Raw genomic sequence first — 23,650 nt, forward strand, 5'->3', positions numbered from 1 at the left:
GAAGAAAATTTTTTTACAAAAGAAAAAATATATAGGCCTTTTTGGGAAAAAATCTAAAAAATACGGCATGTTCCAACTTTCCAAGATTTTTTTTTATTTTATTTACAATTATATCGCCAATATAGGTTATATTTAAAAAAAAAAATTCGAACCTCCGTAGGCCCACCACATCTAAAAAACATTAAAAAGATCAAGCAACTTTGAGGGGCAATGCATTGGCCCCCATTAGCATTTTTAAGCTATTAAGAATTTATTTTCATAATATTCTAAATGTTTAAATCTTGACATAAAATTTATCTTGAAGTATAAAAACCTGTGTTAAATGTATTAATAAAAATAAATTTCAGACCTCTGTTCATATTTTTTTTAAAAAAAAGTTAAAAACATGACGTCTGCAATAAACTTTTTTTTGGTTACTTTTTTAGCATTTTGGTTATTTTTTTAATCAAACTTGGTTACAAATATTTTGAGGTTGTGGCAACACTGGTAGCAAATAACAGTGGTGGCAAGGCGAATCTATAGGTGACGACAGAAGAACAGCTGATTATTTTTTTTATTCAGTTGTTTAGACAAGTGAACTGTCAATTCACTTGTGTTTGTTGTGGCGAAAAATACAACAAACCCAAAAGCAAAAACAACCACAGGCAACTTTGACAGTTCACTTATCTTTTTACAAAAACAAAGTACCTGTTGTTTTTGTATATGTTGTATTTGTTGTAGTATTATTTATTTCAATTCGCCACTGCTGTCACCTTGTCAAATACGCCTTGGTGACAGCAGTGGCGAATTGAAATAAATACAGGCGAATTCACTTATTTTTTATATATAGAGTTTGACATACGGACGTACGGGCTAATATTTTTTATATATGTAGTTTGACATTTGTGCGTGCTATTTCTATAATCAGCTGTGCTGCCGATGGCACCTTATTAAATGCACCTTGATCTAGCGGTTTCAAAAAAATTTTGTTTTCATATATTCAAGCCGAATATATAGAAGGTGACGACCAAGGCGTATTTAACAAGGTGACAGCAGTGGCGAATTGAAATAAATACAGGCGAATTCACTTATTTTTTATATATAGATGAATTCGCCTTGGCAAGGCGTATTTAACAAGGTGACAGCAGTGGCCAAGGCGAATTCATATAAGGTGTACTCGTCCCTACAACAATACAAAAACAACATACATTTTGTTTTTGCTTTTCACCCAATCTGTCAAAAAATACAAGTAAGGCGAATTCATTATTAAAGTTTAATTTAACAACAAGCTGTAATATGTATATCAAGGCGTATTTAACAAGGTGACAGCAGTGGCGAATTGAAATAAATACAGGCGAATTCACTTATTTTTTATATATAGAGTTTGACATACGGGCGAATATTTCGTATATATGTAGTTTGACATTTGTGCGTGCTATTTGTATAATCAGCTGTGCTGCCGATGGCACCTTATTATATGCACCTTGATGTATATTTATTGCTTCATTTCATGAATATAAAACAACAGAAAAAAAGTGGACGCATTAAAAACACACAAATCCAAACACACACATGTATATGGCATGCACCAACACAAACACAAATTTTGACAGTTTGGATAAAACAGCTGATGATCAGCTGGGCTAATGAGGACACCTTATATGAATTCGCCTTGCGCTGAACAAAATACCAAAAAAAAAACAAAATACGCAAAGCATGTACATCCAAACATACGTTTTGTTGCTTTTTTGTCAAAGCATGCAATACATTGGCCCATAATCATAGTCAGAAATAAAGAATACTTTACACCAGTGGTGCCCGAAATCACAATTCCCTAGCACGCGTAATAGGGCAAGAAAATTCTGCTGACGTTACTTTGATACACATACACTATAAGCTTACTTGTGCGTTTTCTTATAATGATCATGTGTTTGTTGCTTTGTTTTCATCTCACAGAACAAAATCAAATCAAATTCTGCGCTGTTTTACCAACACAACCAAAGCTTTGATGGTATGTGTTCGGGCACCACTGCTTTACACCATTGGTAGGCAAAAAGAGGCATTTAATTTGTGTGCTCTTTTGGGTAAAAAATAAAATATCCACAACAACATCAAGAAACTGAATGAATTGTGTGTATTTTTACGCTCTATTACGCTCTTATTTTCACATTCGGGTTGTTTGACGAAAATCATCGTAACCTGAACAATATGAACGCCTACCATGGCTTTACACAGATACCCAGATAAGAAACCATTGACAGCTGTCAAAATAGTAATATCGAACCGTATGGTTTTGTTTACATTTTTTGTTTACCATTTTTTCAATTTTACCATTAAGGCAGATCTTAGAGCGAGAGAAAAAATAAAATGTAGTAAAAAATCGATGAGTGTGTGAGACGAGATATAGAAAGATAAATTTATATGTTTGTCCCCAAGGCGTATTTATTAAATGCACCTTGAATTGGTCTTAACAAACGTCAAAAAATTAAAAATTAAACAAATAAGTATTAAAACTTAATGTAATGTAGATAATTGTATAGTGAGGGCTTTACTTATTTATTTAAAAAATAAATATTTTGTTAATACGATTAGAATATGTAGATATTTAAATATAAAAACTAGCTTTGACAACTGTTAGAACCAAAAAGCGAAAAAAAAAATTATCAGCTGTTTGACTGACTCCACCTTGTATAAATTCGCCTTGCTATGCACCTTAGTTCCTTCCCAGATAACCCGGTTAATCGGTTTGTCAAAATTATGAAAAACCAAAACCGTCAAGTTTACAAAGATGAAAAAACCGGTTGACCGCTACTAGACCTTCAAGCAGTTATGGCAGTTTTACATTGGACGCTTGACAAACGACTTTCGAGCTGATTATTTTTTGCGCTGCCATGAAAAAAAAGTATTTATGCTCATGACGTCAGCAGCTCAGTCTGACTGAGCATCGCTTAAAGTTACCAGATTGGCAACTTATTGAGAAAATAATCGAATAAATAAATAATACCAAAATGTTTTTAAAATCGCTAATTCAGCGGAGAAAATAGCTAAATTACCATCACTGAATTTTCCACCCTCTGTCAAAAGAGGAAAATTAAAAATAGAAAATTATATATTTTGCTGCCACAACCAACCTGCCATAAACATAGACGCTCGAAAGAAAAAAAACCGAAATTTTTAAACAAAAATTCTTTTTATAAGTAAACTAAAACAGTAATTCAAGCTAAAATGGTCGTTAAATTCGATACACAAAAAACCAAACATCAACTCTTCCACCTATCCATCAGTTTGGGGGTAATATTGATCTGTATGACCTACATGCAATACCGCAGAAATTGGACGCACCTTGGAAATTTTTGGGACTCACTCATAATACCCATTGTATTCACGGGTGAAATGCTAAAGGTAATACTGTGCTGCTTTTACGGGCGTCATGATGATCCTGTGCTGACACAAAAGCAGAAACAAAAAAAGGCTGCATATTTTACACCCAAAGACTTGGCGAGCGGTTTGCTGATGCAATTTTTGTGTACACTGTTGTATGCGTTTGTGTGTATCATTTTGGGAGCGCCCGTTTTACAAAATTACGAACAAACCTTTGTGCTTTCGTTGCTGTTGACGCTGCTGTCGGTGTCTCCCACGGTGTTTTTGTTGGGCGGTGGTGGTGCCTTGCAGGTGTGCTTCTGCGAAAAACCAGATTTTCTAACAAAAAGTGAAGAGACTGCTTTGGATTTGTTCAAGTATAATGCTCTCGGTGGTATTTTGGGTGCCTGGGCTGGATCGATTGTTTCACCCTTGGATTGGGATCGTGATTGGCAAGCCTATCCCATACCCAATGTTGTGGGAGCATTACTAGGCAGTGCTTTGGGTAATATATATGCCTGTTCTTGTGTTTTGTATGCCACTGGTAAGGTGTATATGAATAAAAAACGCTCTTAAAATGTAGAAAGTTGTTTTTTATTTATACATACGTTTTTTTTTTAATTAATCTAGTCACATTAACCAAAATTCTTATTTATTAAGTACACAAAACAAAATTTAATAAAAAAAAATCTAAATCAACATAGAATGGATTTATTTGTAATTATAAACATATATGTTAAAGTATCTAAAGATGTTTAATTAGATAATATATTGGCGTATAATCAACTGAAGTATGATGTGGATAACTTTAACTTTTATTGGAATAACTTGTTGCGTTTAGAAATGCTAACATTATCAGCCCCTGGAGTTTTTTTCCCTTTTCTCATTTTTCCTATTCAAATTCTATGTTAAAAAAACGAAAAGGGAAAAAATTATCGGGGAATTTTTTTTTCATAATTGGGATGAATATGTATTAGAAGTACTGCTTTTTGCAGTGGAAGATTTTAAAAATCAAATAGTAAATATTCATTAAAAACCTTATACACATAGATCTTAAACCCTCATGTCAGATACCTAACTCAGTTTTCAAAAACTTAAAGGCCTAGTTAGTTTGTACGTTTTTAGTTTATGTACGTTTTATGCTTGTATATGTCGTTAGTTTTTCTGCAACGTTGCCGTTTAAAAATATTTTTATTTTAATGTATAGTTTGGTGAAGTAAAATAGCCGAATATAGCTCTCATACTTGTTTTTTAATACGATTTTTGGATTCTAATTGTTTAAATAGGAATCAAAAAGGTTAAATAATAAAAATATGTATCATCAATAAAGAAATACATTTTTTAAAAGTAATCTGAGAAAAATCGCAATTAAAACTAATATAAACTATAGAGATTATGGTTCCATTGAAAGGATTTTCAAAACTAACATTACGTTAAAATGTTAAATTCGTCTCAAAATCGCTATTATTATTTCGAAAAAACCTTTCCGTATTTAAAGAAAAATTACTGCCGTCATTTTAAGTCCGAATCCTTTGATAATATTGAAAAAATAAAGCCTTAACCACGATCTTCTTAGGTTCAAAATTTCGAATTGTTTTTTTAATTTAATTTTTTTTTTTAATATTTAGCGAAAAAAAAATCGGGTTAAAAAATATTACATGAAATTTTGACCCATTGTATGGTATCCATATTGTCAAATGTTGTCAACAAAACTCGATTCTTCGTCTTTTATTAATAGCATTTATCAACGGCTTATTTAGGGAAGTCCTTCCTTTGGAGCACTTATATAAATTGGATTTTTCTTTAATTTTTTAAAAAAAACTTGTTTTTATATTTTAAAAATTTTTTTCTTTGTTTTAATATTTAGCAAAAAAAAACTTTTGGTGAAAACAAAAATTCGGGTTAAAAAACATTGAAGGTCCAACATATATACGTCGTTGCAAAGGTCTTTGAAATATCTATCATTAGATATCCGTATTGTCTATATTAATGACTTAGTAATGTAGATTATAGGTCAAAAATCGAGGTTGTCCTTATATCTCAGAAGGTCATACCAATTGTTTAGAAAAGAAGAATAAAGGAATTAAATTAAATTGCGTACTTATGTACGAATGTCTCACCAAAATTTTAGTTTTTTCTTACAGTGAAATAGATTGCAATTTTATTTCAAAATTTATTATCATATCAAATCGCGTTATAAAAGAATTATCCAAAAGTCCATGTTGTGTACAAACAACTGTCTATCACTGCAGGTTTTAGCCTAATTCCTTAATATAAACGCCCTTGATTTATGTTGTATATATATTTTCTTGTTTTCACAATATATTAATGAACAAACTAACCAATTACATTACGTTTTATATTTAAGCTTTTGTTGCAACCAAAAATGTTTCATCCTCTAATAGACATCTTTGTCCCACATACGTGTCATTCGGTTCCCAGAAGTCATCCTCATCATCATCGAATGTTTGCAATTGTTCAGCTTTAACCTTATCATCCACTAATACTTCATTGATCTCATGTGATTTCTTTTGCGCAAATTCAGCAATAGTCAAGAGCTTTTCTTGATCTTTGTCAAGATTTTTAAACTGCTTCAGTTCGCCCGTTAATGGACACGTTTTCTTTTCATATAAATACTTCAATTGCACGAAATGTTGTCCGTAAGCCAAACGTTGTATAGAATTTTGTACAATGGCAGCTGTCCAGCAGACAGCCAGTGTAGTGTGTGGTTCATAGGAGGCCACCGTGTTATTGAATTCTTCTGTGGTAATGTTGGTATTGAAATAAATTGTTTCGTGATTGCTCAAAAAACTATAAATTTCAGACATTTTTGGAATGTTTTGTTCTGGATGGGGCGTTGTTGTCTTCATGGGCATAACATCCATATAAGAGAGACGTGGTTTGAGTATATCATGAGAGGGAAAAGTAGAGGGCATAGGCTCTGCATTAGTAGGCTTTAGTAAACGGCATTGAAAACTGGCGGTTTTGGTTGATTTAAGGCAGCGTTCTAGTGTTAAAATAAAAAATTAATTAAAAAGAAAAAGCTGTAAAATCATTTGATAAACTTACCTCCCAAAAGTCCACCAGTTATATCCATTTGATTCATTACTAAACAAATAAATAAACAAAATATAACCATAATAAAACATTAATAAACATTTCACATATACTTACAGTAGAATTTCTCTTTATTTAATTTAAATTGCTCACAGTACAAGGCCAACGAATTAATGTACAATTCCGACATTAAAGGATGGTGCAGTTTATTTTCATTGCGTACCTCAACATTAAGACCCAATTCACCAGTGACGGAATTACTTATAACACAACTCACTTCGGTGTGTAGACTTTCGTGTATATTAAATTTCCAATTATGGCGTACCAAACGATATTTAAGACTTGAGTCTGACGAAGGTAAAGCATAATAAAATAGTAAATGCAAGGTGTAGTCACCCTTGTCGAAGGGGGCTTGTAGCCAGGCTGTTACAGTGGTGGCTTCTTGTGCCTTTAGGGCCACATTGTCATTGGTTTTGTTTTTGAGTAAACGAAAAACATGTTGTCTACGTATTTCTTTATCTTTTACTAATTTTTCGTTGCTTAAATCTTTGAGGGCTAAGAAAAAAGGTTAAAATTCCTTGAAAAATTATTTAATTTGTAATTAAACTTTTAAATACTTACAACTAAGTATGGACAAAGGTATATCAGCATCTTTGTCTTGCAACGTCAACCATCTGGGATTGTCACAACCCAAATAAATTTCTTCTATGGGTTTTATGCCCTCATTTCTTAATTGTATGGTTACGGGAATAATTTCCCCCGCTATTAAATCTGTGGGTATGGTAGAGAAGCTGACATTCAACCAGGGAACCGAGGGTATAACCCGTATATTAAGTTTTTGATCGAATAAGGTTTGTTTGCTCAGTTTGCCGGGCGGCCTAAAGGTTTGTGTCTCAAATTGCAAAGAACCCATTAAAGTGTTGTGGGGTTCAGCGGCTGATGCCACATTAGCTACCATGCCCACTATAGTAAGACGGCCAGTTAATTTTGGTGTTAATTTAAAGTACAGTGTTTGACTGCCCTTTTCATCTAGTTGCAAAGTTTGTAAACCACTTGTTTTTATAGCAGCCATCACAGCGGCTTTATCTGAAAAGTTGTCATAGTTTTGTAAAGTTTATTTGGGATTTTTTTTTTGCGGACGATAAACTTACTGGGATTTTCAGTTGCATTTTCGAAAAGACTAATATTTGTTAACTCCTCCTCATTATCGAGTTTCAAGCGCCATAATAGTTCCACATTATTTAAGATAATACTGCAACGTATGGTATTTGAAATAGTAACAGCAATTTCGATGGGTTCTGAAAATAATATGGAAGTGCGCAAATTTGGGTTATAATCTTTTTTAAAAATCTGTATTTTTAGAAAATACCATTTTTTTTTAAAACAAGTAAGAGAGATATATTCGGCTGTGCCGAATCTTATATACCCTTCACCAAATCATACTTCAAAATACAAATTTTAAATATTTTTAGGTAAACCAAATTTTTTTTTTTCAAAGTTTTTTTTTTTTCATTTTTTGAAAAAAAAATTTTCCAATTGTTATTTAAAATTATTTTTTTAATTTTTTAAATTTAAAATTTTTTTTTAAATTTTAAAAACAATTTTTGATGCATTGTAGATGCAACTTATATACGTCGTTGCTAAAGTCATTTTTCCTCATATCTCAGCCATTTGTGGACCGATTTTGCTGATTTTAAATAGGAAACTTCTCGAAAGCATGTCTGACAGAATTATTGAAGATTTGGATCCCGAAGATATCTTCAGAAAATTGATTTCAACAGACAGACGGACAGACATTCCCACGACAACCCTTCTCACGAAGGTGAAGGGTATAAAAATTACTACATTTTTTAACTAAAAAGTACCTTCTTAAAATAAAATTATCTATTAATATAAGTAAAAAGTACCTTTTTAAAATAATTTATAAGTACATTTTGAAAGTAAATAAAAAAGTACTTTTTTAAAATAAATAAAAAGTACTTTTTATAAAACAAAATTCCAATATAAAACTTACCACCCTGTATGGCGAATGGATTATCGGTTGTAGGATTTTCTTTGGTGAATAAACTTCTCGAGGGTTTAAAAACCAAAGGTTTATTAGCAGAAGCAGTAGTCACGATCATTTCTTCGATTTTATGCCAAACTGATTCCTCATTTAAATCGGTCTTTAAGAAAAAAGAAAATGACAAAGATTTATTTACTTTTTCATCTGATCGAAAGATTCAAAAAACCTAAAACCATGTAGAGTAGAGTGAAGGTGTAATGATTACTTACATTTATATCAATATTAGAGGCTGGTATATGATTAGCACTGGCTGTAGGTGCAGGCGACAGAGTAAGCACTTTTATCGAGTCTTGTTCAACTTGAGGCAAAGCATGGGCTAGTAAACCTAACTCAGGATGGCGTTTGATATATTCCTGCAAAAAGAAAACTCACTTATATACAGAGAATTTCTTTACAGCTACAGCCACTCAAAACTTACATTTTGTGTTTGTATAAACTCTTTAAGAAAACTCATTTGCTGTTGACCATTTTGCAAACTGCCCGGCCGCAACAGATGAGCCAATGAACGACTGGCTTCTTCTAGTTTCTTCAGCATATATGCCTGTTTGGCCATAGTATGCTGTATATTATCTTCGGCCAAACTCCAGCCTTTATGTTGGAATACTTGATAGGCTTGACTATAACAACGATAGGCATGCTTACGCTGGCCAGCACGAGAATAACGATTGCCAGATAAAACAATTTGAAAGGCATAAGTGCGATGCATGGCCGGTGAAGAAGCTAAAAAGCAATAGGCTGCCTGCTCCAATAATAAGGCTGAACGCAAATCAGATTCTTCACTGGTCATGCGTATTAATTGTTTGGCTGCCTCGCCATAATAACGTGCTGTTTTCAAGCATTCCATACTTAACAAGGTGGCGCGTGTGGCAAATTGTTGCAATCTTACATATAATATAATAAAATTAATGAAAAGAAAAACAAAATAAACAGCATTATTTTAAACTTACCTGCAAGTATTTAAATAACAAACTATAGCATCTTCCATATAGTCATAGGTTTTACGATTGGCCGTTCCCAGCATAAATGCTGATAAAGCTGCCATTTCCAAAGCTCCTGCATAATATTGCCAAGCCGAATCAGCATTAAAGTCCCGTTTAGCCTGATGATAGGCCTGAAAAGCCATATTATAATGGCCAAACATAAAATACAAATCACCTAGTTTGCGTGTCTGCAATTCGGCCGATTCATGGGTGTAACTAAAACATTATTCACATTTAAATAAGCAATTTTATTTAAATGATTAAAATTACTTACATGACAGCATTTTGATTACTAACACTGGCGCCCGGTTTGCTGGTAACAAACCAACGTTTTGTTGCACTTAATAACGACTTACTGACACCTTTTTTATTTGTGACCTTAAAAGAAATTGTTCCAATGAGTTTTTTGTTTTTGGAATATTCTTTTAGTACTTACTGCTTCATTTAGTATGCCCACCAAATGTTCTACGTACGGTATTAGAGCTCTGACAGCATAATCTTGTACAAAATGCCTTAAATTTTCCACATCCATGGAATTTAGACATTGGCCATGTGGTGCATCATAGTCGCCAGTCCAAACGTTAGGATTTATAGTTTGAGAGGCAATACTTTCACTGCTAATGGAAAATTTCGAATTCTAAAAGAGGAGTATAGTAAGTAAACAAGTATTAAAAAACAAGTAAGTAATTAATTCTCAAAGAATGAAAATTTAATTTTGAAAATTAAATTAAGAAATAATTCATTCTAACCTCTGTCTTATATACATATGCCCCTTACCTCACACTACACTTTTTTAAAAAAATCTCATTGTTTGGAATCAAAATGTAAACAAAGAAAACTGGAAACACACACACAACTTTTAATGTACAGAATTTTACTTACTATGGCCTCTGTGGCATTCTCCTGTACCGGACTAAGTGGATGCATAATTCCTGCTAAATCATTTGTTTCACTATTCGCTACAGCATCACTTAAAGAAGACATTTGCATTGTGGACATGCCTATAACGGATAGATTATCCTGGGGAGTTTTATGGCCACTCAACTGGTCACCGCCCGTACCGCCTGAACCCAGATTATCACTGGATTTTGGTTGTCGCCTTAAAAATGGCGCCCAATAATCGGGCACTTCACTGGTAACATTCGAGTCCAATGAATTGATTTGTATAAGAAAGCATTTAGTGTCGCCGAAAGTAGATTTTAACATTTCATAGCCCTGTTGAGCCCTACTCAAATCTCCTTGACTGCCTTCGTGTAGCACAATATAGCTATTAAGAACATCAGATGATTGAAACCATTTGGGAAGTTTTTGGGGCGTAACACTTTGCATTTGATGAACATTTTGAGACAGTTTGTGGGCGGTTTCAACAATATTTGGATCTCCGCTAGATAAAACTATGAGGCAACTTAATAAATGTCTGGTAAATTCATGATCGGCTGGAAATTGCACCGTTAGAAAGGTTTCACGCCAATTTTCAAACCAAGGTTCTGCTGTGGGTACCTCTAAGCTGACATCTCCTAAAAACCACAATTACACATATAAAAATATATATTTTCAATACAGACATCCAATTTTACCTATATGAACTACTTTAGTCTTGTCATTATGGGCATTGGTCACCGATTCGTTAAGCATTTTACGGGCCAAAACTGTTTGAGGTGGCCTCCAGTCTACATCACAGAAATTTAAACGCAGGCCCCTTATGGAAACACTGGTGCCCGAAACATCACGAAAATGAGCTGATTTGTAAATGGAATTATTTTTATTGAAATAACTATTATATTATTGAGTATTTTACCATCATTTTGCAATTTAGCAAATGGTTGCAGCAATTCGACAAATGATAAATTGTTGCGATGACACACCTCGTCTGCATAAGGACTGGTGAGTACTCCTATCAAAGGTGAGAAGATATTTTGAACTATCTCCCGAGTATTATAATTTTGGCCAGTTAAATGTATCATTTTGAGCCAGCTATGAAGAAAATGTTTAAATAATTAGAATTTTTCACAATAATAAACAAATAAATTTCTACAAAACATTTAATTACAATGAAACAGCTGGAAGTGTAGAAAAGAGATGCCACCTGGGAATTCCATAAAAGTTAAGGAATAAACAAAAAAGGTTACCAATCTGGTAACTTCATCCGGTGCTCAATCAGACTGAGCTGCTCAATTAAAATGTAATGACAATGATAATGAATTTATATTGTTTTTATTTTTATAAAGAACGGAACAATTTTTTCTTAGAATTTGTTTTATTTTATTTAAAAATTGTAAATAATTTTAAAAAATACATATGAGTTCCATTATCTTAAACATACGGCATCACTATTTATTGTAAACATCTGTTGTCAGTCATTAAGAATTGATAGCATTAATGCACTGAGACACTTTTGCATTGGAATTTGGCGGGAAAGTTGGCAACATTTCTGGAATTGTCATTTCTCTTATTATAAGAAACAGTATTTTTTTGGCAAACACAGTTCATTTTTATTAACAATAAAATAAAAATTCATAAATTTCGCAAAAAAGCTATAAATAATATTTTGAAAATTACAATAACTCTTAAGGTAATTAAGAGTTTATTTGAATATTAAAACAAAATCATTAAGAATTGTGTTATTCTAGTGAAATTTAAGCAAAATAATTTTTGCGACAAAAAGCAATTACACCATCTGCCTTGTATTGTTTGCGGAAAACAAAGCGCAAAAATTTACTAGTGACCACGCTAGCAATTGAAAGCACACCACACATTACTGCCGCCAAATTATAATATGGCCAAAGTACATATTACAAATGTTGTGGTGCTGGACAATCCCAGTAGTTTTTTCAATCCCTTTCAGTTCGAGTTAACCTTTGAGTGTATTGAGGAGCTGAAGGAGGATTTGGAATGGAAAATGATTTATGTGGGCTCGGCCGAATCAGAGGAATACGATCAAGTATTAGATACAATATATGTGGGTCCGGTGCCCGAAGGTAGACACATATTCGTTTTTCAAGCTGATCCACCAGATGTAACAAAAATTCCAGAACCAGATGCTGTGGGAGTCACCATAGTTCTATTAACGTGTTCATACAGAGGTCAGGAGTTTGTGCGTGTGGGCTATTTTGTGAATAACGATTATGCCGATCCTGAGATGCGTGAAAATCCTCCACCAAAACCCTTATTTGATAAACTAACCCGCAATATATTGGCTACAAAGCCCCGTGTAACACGTTTCAAAATCAATTGGGATGATGCACCCTCAAATGATCTGGCCAATGGCAATGGCCAGGACGGTGAACATGCTGATGATGAAATGCAATGCGGTGCTGGTGATATGAATGGCGGTGCCTCTACCTCAGCAGCAGCCGCTTCGTCGTCCTCAAATCCTACCTCTTTGGATGCGCCGGAAGCAACAATGGATGATAACAGTTTAGCTATGCCAATCGAAAATGGCGTGACTGCTTTAAATGAAAATTCAAATTCGTTAGCCATGGAATGTTAGGTTTAATTTAATAATGATTTGGCTCTAGGTTTAGCTGAAAACTCAATTTAGTTTTTGTATCTCTTAACACAACAAACACAGTCTGCAGGGGATCCAATAATAATTTAAAAAAGAAAAATTCCCAGAAGCGTTACATTTTGAGTACAACTGTACTGAATGTCTACTTTATACTATACTTTTACTTGAAAGCTTATCAAATATTTAACTGATGGCTGCTCTTGTTCTGCTTAAACCGCTTGTCTCAATTAAAGATTGTATCGTTTCTTTCTATCTAAGTTATGTTAAATGATCTTTGTGTTAAATTTTTCATTAATTATTATTTTTTTATATTTATCTAATATTTAGTACGTAATTTACTTTATTGTAAAATTTATCAACAAAATACAAAATTAATGATTTTTGTGCAAATTGTTTAAGTTATAAAAATTATATTTGTTGGAATAATTGTTGGGTGGGAAATGTTTGAAAATTACCAATTAGAATGTGATCACGTGATTGGATCTAAAACCTATGCTAATTTTATGGTTATATATACTATATATACATAATTGAAGATGATGATGATGTCATCCATAGGAATATTTTAGAAAATATTTTGCAAAAATCTGGTTAATCAAGTAAAAATATTAAGTTACGTACGTGGCATACGGATATAAAGCGGAAATCATCAATGAGTGTTAAGAATTTCTATAGAAAATTGTCGGTTAATACAACAAAGTGTTTAAAATAAATTTGGTTTTCGATAAAACATCAAGATCTTTACACAATATTTGGATATCGATAATACAACAATAATGTCTGCAAGGAATTGTTATCAATAATACAACTAAAATGTTAATAAAATATTTTTGGTTATCGAAAATGTTTAGATATCTTTAAGTTTCATTGGTAGTTTTATAGGGAACCAAAATATATACATTAGTTAATACATTTGTTTAACTAGCTGACCCGACAGACGTTGTCCTGTCCAAGTTAAAAAAATTAATTTGTGAGAAGCGGTTTGAAAAGGTAAAAATAGTTAAAAAGAAAAAAAAAAGTGTTATTGAATGATAATTTTTATTCATATAGGACATAGAAGCGCTACTGAGAGACAAAGAACCTAAGTTTGTTGTCAAAAACCTAAGTCTTGAATACATGTAAATCAATGTACACATTTTGAGTTTTTATATAAGTAATCGAATTTTGGTCTCAAAAATGAGTGATCACAGCCGAGCTCCTTTTCTTGATTAAATCCTTACTGGCCAAGTTATTAGCGAATTTAAATATTTTGAGTTTTTATATAAAAAATTGATTTTTGTTAAGAAATATGAGTGATCACAAATCGATCTCCTTTTCTTGATTAAACGCTTATTGGCCAAGTTATTAGCGAATTTAAATATTTTGAGTTTTTATATAAAAAATCGATTTTTGGTAAGAAATATAAGTGAACACAGATCAAACTCTTTTTCTTGATTAAACGCTTATTGGCCAAGTTATTAGCGAATTTAGGTATTGTGAATTTTTATATAAACAAATCGATTTTTAGTCAGAAATATGAGTGATCACCAGGGAAACCAAAATATGCAAATGCATGTTTTTTCTGGTGAGTCTAATGAGCACATGGATAAGATATTTACACGTTTCAGAACTATTTAAGAATTTTGGCATCGATTTGTTAGTGCATATTTTTGCATATTTTACCCTTAAATACATATTTTTGCATATATTTGTTTTAAGAGCATATTTATGTCATATTTTGCGTTTTTAGAGCATATTTTACTGTTTAACAGCATATTTTGAGTTTATCAAAAACAAATTTTGTCTTACTATTGTGTTACAGGTTTTTACTTCCTTTGTTTAAAATTCAAAATTGAAAAAAATTGAAAAATAGATTGCTTTTCACCAAAAAAAAATTTAAAAAACAGAAATTTTTTTTTTTAAATTTAAAATAACAATTCGAAAAATTTTTTTATCCAAAAAATGAAAAAACTGAAAAGAAATGTTCAACTAAAAAAAAAAAATGTTTTCCAAAAAATTAAAAAACTGAAAAAAAAAGTTTTGTTCACCTAAAAATATTTAAATTTTTTATTTTGAAGTATAATTAGGTGAAGGGTATATAAGATTCGGCACAGCCGAATATAGCTCTCTTACTTGTTTTAATATAAAATAAGTACTATTTTAATAATAGCTCCATCTAAATATCAAATTTTAGTTCTAATTCAAACTTAACCGTTCTAAGTGTTAAAGAAATATTGTCTTTTAAATTTGCTCCTGTAACATCAGTTGATGTCGAAAGAACATTTTCTATGTATAAAAATGTTTTCAGATCCAATAGACAACGATTTTTATTTGAAAATTTAAGTAAATTTTTTTTGGTTAAAAATTATGTAAAAGTTTTTTTTTTAAGAGCATATTTTTTAAATTTTAAGAGCATATTTTAAAGTTTTTACTGCATATTTAAAGCGCCTAAAACGCTTTTTTTAGAGCACATTTCCGGTTTCCCTGGTGATCACAGATCGAGCTCCTTTTCATAATTAAACGCTTTTTAGCCAAGTTATTAGCGAATTTAGATATTTTGAGTTTTTATATAAAAAATTGATTTTTGTTAAGAAATATGAGTGATCACAAATCGATGTCCTTTTCTTGATTAAACGCTTAATGGCCAAGTTATTAGCGAATTTAAATATTTTGAGTTTTTATATAAAACATCGATTTTTGGAGCTCCTTTACTTGATTCAACGCTTATTGGCCAAGTTATTAGCGAATTTAGATATTTTGAGTTTTTACATAAAAAATCGATTTTTGGTAAGAAATATAAGTGATCACAGATCGATCTCCTTTTCTAGATTCAACGCTTATTGGCCAAGTTATTAGCGAATTTAAATAATTTGAGTTTTTATATAAAAAATCGATTTTTGTTAAGAAATATGAGTGATCACAGATCGATCTTCTTTTCTTGATTAAATCCTTACTGGCCAAGTTATTAGCGAATTTAGATATTTTGAGTTTTTACATAAAAAATCGATTTTTGGTAAGAAATATAAGTGATCACAGATCGAGCTCCTTTTCTTGATTAAATCCTTACTGGCCAAGTTATTAGCGAATTTAAATATTTTGAGTTTTTATATAAAAAATCGATTTTTGTTAAGAAATATGAGTGATCACAGATCGATCTTCTTTTCTTGATTAAATCCTTACTGGCCAAGTTATTAGCGAATTTAAATATTTTGAGTTTTTATATAAAAAATCGATTTTTGTTAAGAAATATGAGTGATCACAGATCGAGCTCCTTTTCTTGATTAAACGCTTATTGGCCAAGTTATTAGCGAATTTAGATATTTTGAGTTTTTATATAAAAAATCGATTTTTGGTAAGAAATATAAGTGATCACAGATGGAGCTCCTTTTCTTGATTCAACGCTTATTGGCCAAGTTATTCGCGAATTTAGATATTTTGAGTTTTTATATAAAAAATCGATTTTTGTTAAGAAATATGAGTGATCACAGAGCGAACTCCTTTTCTTGATTCAACGCTTATTGGCCAAGTTATTAGCGAATTTAGATATTTTGAGTTTTTATATTTCAAAATCGAATTTTTGTCAGAAATTTGAGTGATCACAGATCGAGCTCGATTTTTGGCCTATTTTTGTTTTATATCTGGATTACTAAGTCATTAATATAGACAATATGGATATATATGATAGGTAATGTTCTTTGTAACGGCGTTATAAGTTAGTTGGACCTACAATGGGTCAAATTCGACAAAAATATTTTTTAAACCGAATTTTTTTTTCAGCAAAAAAATTTTTTTTCTCATTAATTTTTTTCACTAATAAATAAAAAAATAATTTGGTACTTAAAAAGTAGTTTTATAGTGTGTATATTTATAAAAATTATGATTTTATAATTTTTTAAATATAAATTTACAAAATATAGTTTTAACAAGAATCCATAAATTTAGATTCGATCCAAAAATATTTTTAAAAATAAGTTTTTTCATTTTCAATTGCTAAACTCGTAAATTACCAATTCTACTGCAATATTGACGACAAATATCATCAGCTGTATATTGGGGCTGTTCATTCCCATGCCTTCTACGCGATTTGCGTAAATGTCTTATATATTCGATGACATTGTGGATGTGTTTAAAACATATAAGGCCAGCAGTGCCCACACTAAGATCGAAATGACGAAAACGATCAAAATTACACGTACAACCATCAAATAGAAAATAGTGGTTTTCCTCTAAAACCGATTTGCCTGAACAACGAAAAATCACAAAATTGCCCCAGGGTGTCATGGTGAGCAGACGATCGGCCATTTTAAAGCCGGCTTGGAAAAGTTTGCAAATACTCGCATAGCTGCCACTTTCAGAGCCAACCACAGCCATATCGGCGGGATATTTATAATAACCAGGATAGCGATTTGGATTTGGCATGGAACAATAGCGTTGATTTTTCTTAAAGAAATCTTCATTTTCGTCGTCTGCTTCGGTGCCATCATCGTACAGCTGAGAATGATCTCCACCACGTTGGTTCTTATGGCCAAACTCATCTTTTGTTGCTTTTTGTTTTAAATCTTTATTCAGTTGGTCTGTTGGATTTAATTTATCCTTCATTTTGTTTTCATTAAGGTCTTTGTGTAGATCTTGTTTAGGTTTTTCAATATCCTTGGTTTTATCACCACTCAAATGCTTGTCTAAGGGTTTGTTAGGATCTTTGTCTCTAACATTTTCCTTATTACTGCCTTTTGCTTGATCACTATCATGTTTAGTGTCTTCATCTTTATTTGGAACTAGACCGGGCTTATTCTTACCATCATCAGGCTGTTCAGTTGGCTGTGATTTTTTGTGACCATCTGGGCTTATGCTGGTTAGTTCATTACCTCCTTTTCCTCCACCCTTTAAAACATTTTTATCAGTTTTGTCAAGATTTGATTTATCTTGACTGGGATCAACATTGTCATTAGTTAAATTGGGATAAGCATTGGCATCAGTTTTGCTTTGAACTTTGTCTTGCTCAGTTTTATCTCTAGCCAAATTTGGATCAATATTGTCCGCATCTTTGCCTAAACCTCGGCCTTGATCTTGGCTCAACGTTTTTTCTTTATTGGCATCTTTTTTATATTTATCTTGATCTAAATTGGTTTCTTTGTTAGAATCTTTCTTAACTTTATCTTGACCCAAAGTTTTTTCTTTGTTAGAATCTTTTTTATCTTTATCTTGACTCAAAGTGTTTTCTTTATTGGAATCATTCTTATCTTTATCTTGACCTAAAGTTGTTTCTTTATTAGAATCTTTCTTATTTTTATCTAGGTCTTCATCTTTATTTAGATGTTTTTTATCCGCCATTTCGTTTTCATTTTTGACAAGATTTTTATTACCACGATCCTCATTTTCCTTCAATTGTTTACGAACATTTTCTTCGTCATCCTGTCCCTTAGCTATGGCATCCATATTTTTGTTTTTATCTTTAACATCTTTGTCCTTGCCAGCTTTATCTTTATGATCTTTAACATCGTTGTCTTTTCCGTCTTTATCTTTGCCATCTTTATCTTTTCCATCTTTATCTTTTCTATTTTTGTCTATATCTTCCTTTTCCTGTTTGGTTTTAGCTTGTTTTGATTTGTCATCTGCAGTTGCTTTATCATCTTTTGTTTTATTCTCATTATCTGTTTCCTGTTGATCTCCGCCTTTATTTTTCTGGTTTCTATCCTTTTTATTAGTTTTCTCATTCCCTTCCTTTGTTTTAACTTTCCTACTCTTTTTGCTTTTACTGGCTTCTTCCTCGGAACTTTCACCACTATCCTCGTTGTTTTTCTTTCGCTTTTTACCGCCTCCTTCTTCGGTGTCTTTAGCTCCTTGACCTTTTTTGCCTTTACCAGAGCCGCCTTTATGCTTTGAGCCCTTACCTTTACTCTTGCCTTTGTTTCCCTTACCTTTGCCACTTTGTGTTTTCTTTTTGTGGCCACTTCCTTCCTCGCCACTAGAAGAAGTTTCTAAACCTTCCATTTCTTCCAATTCTCCCGCTCCAGCTTCTTCTTCCTCCATTACTTCAGCTTCGCTGGATGAAGTTCTGAGTTCTATTTCCACCACATCCGATTTAAGATCCTCATCTTCATAATCACTAATTTCACCCAGGGCTTTGCGGCACAAATCTTCACCTTCCTCAAAGCAAATATGTTCATTTATTGATATAATTTCACCATTACTATCCAGCTTAGTATCCTCGACTGGCTGTGCGCTAGAATCCTTAACAGTTTGTCGTGTCTGTATATTCTTGACTTTTACAATGTGAATGAAAAATTGGCTGGTTCGATTGGAATCGAGCAATATATGATTGAAGACATTCATAAAGACCTCAAAAGAACCAAACATCCTCACCGTGGCACTTTTCTCCATTTGCTCATAAACCTCGGACTCAGATGGTTTGCCCAGAATCCGATGGCGATAAGGATCGAGCAGATATATGAAATCATGTTTTTTCCAAATGGCATATATTTGATAATTAATTTGCACTAGCAGTTTTTGTTCACCCGCCTGAAAGGCCTTTTTAATAGCATGAGCCAATACGCTATGTTTAAAGCCGGGCACACAACGCCAGGTCCCCTCATATTTGTGAGCCATTATTTCGTTGGTGATTTGAAACTGTCCCATCGTGAAATATGTAGGGAATTCTGTTACATCTATAATGTCCCTGGCTCTGCAATTTGCCCAACATGTTTGACAAAAGTTTACGCCAAAACATATAATCTTATCGAGCATTTGCATGTTCCAGGTAGCTGGATGATCTATTTTTGAAACTACAATAGCTGCCAGTGCCACGGGCAAAGCACTGCGATTTCTTACCAGATCTCTTCTGTTAAGTGTTAAATGCAGTGCGGATCGCAGATAGGCGTAATCATCATTAATCACTTGATATTGATGAGTCCGCTTACCATAATCCTTTTGCATTATAGCGCCACTGGGTGTAATAACCTTTACCACCTTTATTTCTCTAATTGTAACTGGATCTGATACTTGCAGGCCACTAAGATTCACTAACAAATGCCTTAAATTTTCCAAACTACTGAGGCAAATTAGCATGGCCACACCCTTATCTTTGTCTGTCTGAAAATCGGCCACCCGGCGACCACAAACATCGAATATAAAGTAGGCATCTGTTGAGCGCCAAATCATGGCATAAAATGAGCCCACTGTTAAGAGACCATATTTGTGTTGGCGAAAAAAACTTTTCAAAGTCGCCATTAAATCTTCCAAAGTCAAGTCAACACCATCACCCTTAGCTCCAGTTTCCAAAGAGGCAGAAGTATTGAGTTTGAAAGGCTGCATTAATTCTACATGAAAACCAAAATCGGACAACTCAAATTCACGTAAAACATTTACTTCATTGGGCGTATAAATATCGGGTGGTGATTCCATATTGTTTTCTCCTTTTTGCGAGTATGAATACAATATAAGGCCTTCTTTCATAATATCATCGATAACGAGTGAGTTCCATGATGTTTCTGCATTGAGATGAAGGCGAGCAAAGGCCTTGAGGTAAGTTGCATATCGAGCCTGTATAATATCGCTGGTTTTGCCCTCGGTTTTGAAATTCACATTGGAAGCAACTAGACCAATAGGAGAACCCAAAGAGTTTTTATCCTCATCTTTAATTTTATTAGCTGGAAAATAAAAAAAGTCCTGGTTTTAGGAATGTTATTTAGATTTTAATGGTTAAACTTATGTAAAGTATGATAAATTGTTTTATGGGCCGATATTTGACAGTATTTGAAGTTTTTTTTTATAAAATTTTACAAACAAGATTAAGCTTGGATTAAACACAACACGGATTAGAACTGTCAAAACATAAATATTCGAAAAGAAACAAGTAAAGCTGGGTTTCCGCATACACCGTAATCGGCGCCGATAACGAAAACTGAAACTGAAAAACGTTGGTGTTCGTCACCGTCTCGTTTCTGAGTTGTTTTCGTTTCAGTTGGGTGCGTTGCGTTGTCATTTGGAAATTAAATAGAATTTTATTATTTTTGGCAAAATCTATCTTCCAATAAAGAAAATTTATTTTTTTTATTCATTTTGATTTTCTTTAAATTTGAAATAAAAAAATAATTGAAATAATTTCGGTCCTACAGCATCGAAAACAACCTATTTGAAGTTGTTTTCGTTCCGGCCCCAAATGACAGGTTTTTCGTTACTGCCGTTTCGTTCCCAATTTTCGATGCCGATTTCTGAAACGAACTTTTTTCGGTGCAAATGTTACTTGAAAATACAAAATTTAAATATTTTTAGGTAAACAAAAATTAAATATTTTTAGGTAAACAAATTATACTTGAAAATACAAAATTTAAATATTTTTAGGTAAACAAAAATTTTTTTTCCAAAGTTGTTTTTTTCATTTTGTGGAAAAATTTTTTTCGAATTGTTATTTTAATTTTAAAATTATTTTTTTTTAAATTTAATTTTTTGGAAAAAAAAAATTTTCGAATTATTTAAAAATTTTTTTTTTTAAATTTTAAAAAAAAATTTTAGTTTTTTAAATTTTTTCTTGGTGAAAAAAATTCAGGTTAAAAAATATTTTTCCCGATTTTTGACCCATTGTATGTCCAACTTACTATAGCCTTATCTAAATCATTGCAATAGACTTTGAAATATCTATCATTAGATATCCATATTGTTTATATTAATGACTTATTAATCCAGATACAGGTCAAAGATAGGTAAAAAATCGAGGTTGTCCTGGTTTTTTTCCTCATATCTCAGCCATTTGTGGACCGATTTTGCTGATTTTAAATAGGAGACTTCTCGAAAGCATGTCTGACAGAATTATTGAAGATTTGGATCCCGAAGATATCTGGGGTCTTTAGAAAATTGATTTCAACAGACAGACGGACAGACATACAGACGGACATGGCTTAATCGACTACGCTATCTATAAAGATCCAGAATATGTATACTTTATAGGGTCGAAAAGTTATATTGTGGAAATTACAAACGGAATGACAAACTTAATTAAACAAAACAAATTATTTGATTTTTTTAAGACAATGAAAATCCTAAAATTTATCCATCGATTATAATTTAAACCATTGGTTCGCAAAAAGTGGCATTTAATTTGTGTGCTCTTTTGGTTAAAAAATAAAATATCCACAACAACATCAAGAAACTGAATGAATTGTGTGTATTTTTACGCTCTATTACGCTCTTTTGTTCACATTCGGGTTGTTTGACGAAAATCATCGTAACCTCAACAATATGAACCATGGATTTAAACGTTTCGGTTTTTTGGAGATAAAGAGATAAAGATTTAAGTCGGACTATAATGATTTTCATGATCTTAAACAAATCAAAATATTCTCCGGTGTTTACTCACTTTTTGAGGCTGTGTGTATATCATTCTCACGAAGGTGAAGGGTATTAAAAGCACTAATTTTTATAAATTTAAATCATATGGAAACATTAAAAATAAAATGAGATGCATTTTCAAATTTTAATTTGAATTTAAAAGAAAATTTCGTTAAACATCGACTGCCCCCCATTAGTCCCCTTTTACAATGCAGAAATTGAAAGGCAGACATTTTTCTCATTCTCTTTTGAACTAATCTAAACCTGTGTAATACACACTCTACCTCTTTAACCACCTCCCACAAACTTCGTCTGTCTGCCTTTCAATTTCACCATTACTTACTTTTTTTACAACACTGATATTCTGGCATTGGATTTGCATCATGACCGCCAAAAACATTGCAATTCTTTGTACTGCAAACAAAATTGGATTTAAGTGGTCTTTCAGCTCTGATCCTTTAAACGAAAAAAACACTTTATATTAACTTTAAAATTAAGCAGACTCAAGTTTACAGATCGTACATTACATAAGGATCTGCAGAAGAGCATTGGGGAGCACAAGCATCACAGCTAGCGGGAGGACAACAATTACATGCAGTATCGAGATTCATGGTGCTGCATATGAAACTTAAATTTAGACTATTTTTAACTTTATTTTTATTTATTTAATTTATTTATTTGTTATTTTAATAGTTTTTTTTTATTTAAATTAAAAATCTTCTTCAAATAAATATTTTTTTTTTATTCGAAATTTTGACAAATTTTCAAAAGATTGTTTTTATATTATTTGGGACAGTCATTTGGTTTTGAAAAATTGTGGTTACCAAATGGTTGGAATTGAGTGTGAATAAAGAACAAGAATGATAAAATATTCTGCTATATAATACCCAAGCAGTTCTAGGAGACTGTCTCGAACTAGTGATTTACATAGTTTCCTAAGTAACTAGTTATTTTAAGCAGAGGGTCAATTGACTCTTTTGGATTACAGTGAGACTGTCTGATAGCTGTTACAAAGTACGCAACGTATTGGTTACTATTAGCTATGACACTTTCCCATCTTTCTGGCAATATATGGATTCCAAGCCAAAAGAACTGCTCATCTTTGGAGGCCAATAACGAATCATACCAATATCGGATACTCTGTTATAAGGTGAAGCGTATCCCAGAGAGAGCGTTCTACATCGATCGAAACAAGTAGATCCCTAGACACAATTATTGTCAAATTCAAACTATTAAATTCAGACACCTGTAGAGAAGCTTAGAGTACTTCAATAAGCACCCTTTTTAAATAACAACAGAGGCAAGCGCTTTGACGACTCACTAATCCAAAGAATCAAGTGCCTGAAACATTATTCACAGTCCTATTCCTTCTGTAACTTGAAAATATTAATCTATGCG

At 32.3% G+C, this 23,650-nt stretch overlaps 4 protein-coding genes across 4 annotated transcripts; 2 read left to right on the forward strand and 2 right to left on the reverse strand.

The window, feature by feature from the left end:
- Nucleotides 1–3,119: 3,119 nt before the first annotated feature.
- PIG-F (phosphatidylinositol glycan anchor biosynthesis class F) lies at nt 3,120–4,045 on the forward strand. The gene has a single exon (XM_065503345.1). It carries the CDS (start codon nt 3,205–3,207, stop codon nt 3,913–3,915), a length of 711 nt encoding a protein of 236 aa, XP_065359417.1. The 5' UTR covers nt 3,120–3,204; the 3' UTR covers nt 3,916–4,045.
- Nucleotides 4,046–5,626: 1,581 nt separating this feature from the next.
- Nucleotides 5,627–11,500, reverse strand: l(3)76BDm (trafficking protein particle complex subunit 8 homolog l(3)76BDm). Its single transcript, XM_065502743.1, has 14 exons — nt 11,240–11,500; nt 11,019–11,180; nt 10,324–10,958; nt 9,878–10,078; nt 9,716–9,819; nt 9,409–9,657; nt 8,880–9,342; nt 8,671–8,814; nt 8,411–8,561; nt 7,548–7,694; nt 7,018–7,482; nt 6,514–6,951; nt 6,409–6,447; nt 5,627–6,346 (listed from the first exon to the last, which is right to left on the reverse strand). Exons 1-14 carry the CDS (start codon nt 11,403–11,405, stop codon nt 5,703–5,705), a joined length of 4,008 nt encoding a protein of 1,335 aa, XP_065358815.1. The 5' UTR covers nt 11,406–11,500; the 3' UTR covers nt 5,627–5,702.
- Nucleotides 11,501–12,050: 550 nt separating this feature from the next.
- asf1 (histone chaperone asf1) lies at nt 12,051–13,339 on the forward strand. The gene has a single exon (XM_065504762.1). The coding sequence runs from the start codon at nt 12,218–12,220 to the stop codon at nt 12,929–12,931; it is 714 nt and encodes a 237-aa protein (XP_065360834.1). The 5' UTR covers nt 12,051–12,217; the 3' UTR covers nt 12,932–13,339.
- Nucleotides 13,340–16,781: 3,442 nt separating this feature from the next.
- Nucleotides 16,782–23,002, reverse strand: ms(3)76Cc (male sterile (3) 76Cc). The gene is made up of 3 exons (XM_065506220.1): nt 22,775–23,002; nt 22,596–22,708; nt 16,782–20,574 (listed from the first exon to the last, which is right to left on the reverse strand). The coding sequence occupies exons 1-3, from the start codon at nt 22,861–22,863 to the stop codon at nt 16,919–16,921; spliced, it is 3,858 nt and encodes a 1,285-aa protein (XP_065362292.1). The 5' UTR covers nt 22,864–23,002; the 3' UTR covers nt 16,782–16,918.
- Nucleotides 23,003–23,650: the final 648 nt, after the last annotated feature.

Source organism: Calliphora vicina, chromosome 3, assembly GCF_958450345.1.
Source record: "Calliphora vicina chromosome 3, idCalVici1.1, whole genome shotgun sequence".
NCBI lineage: Eukaryota > Metazoa > Arthropoda > Insecta > Diptera > Calliphoridae > Calliphora > Calliphora vicina.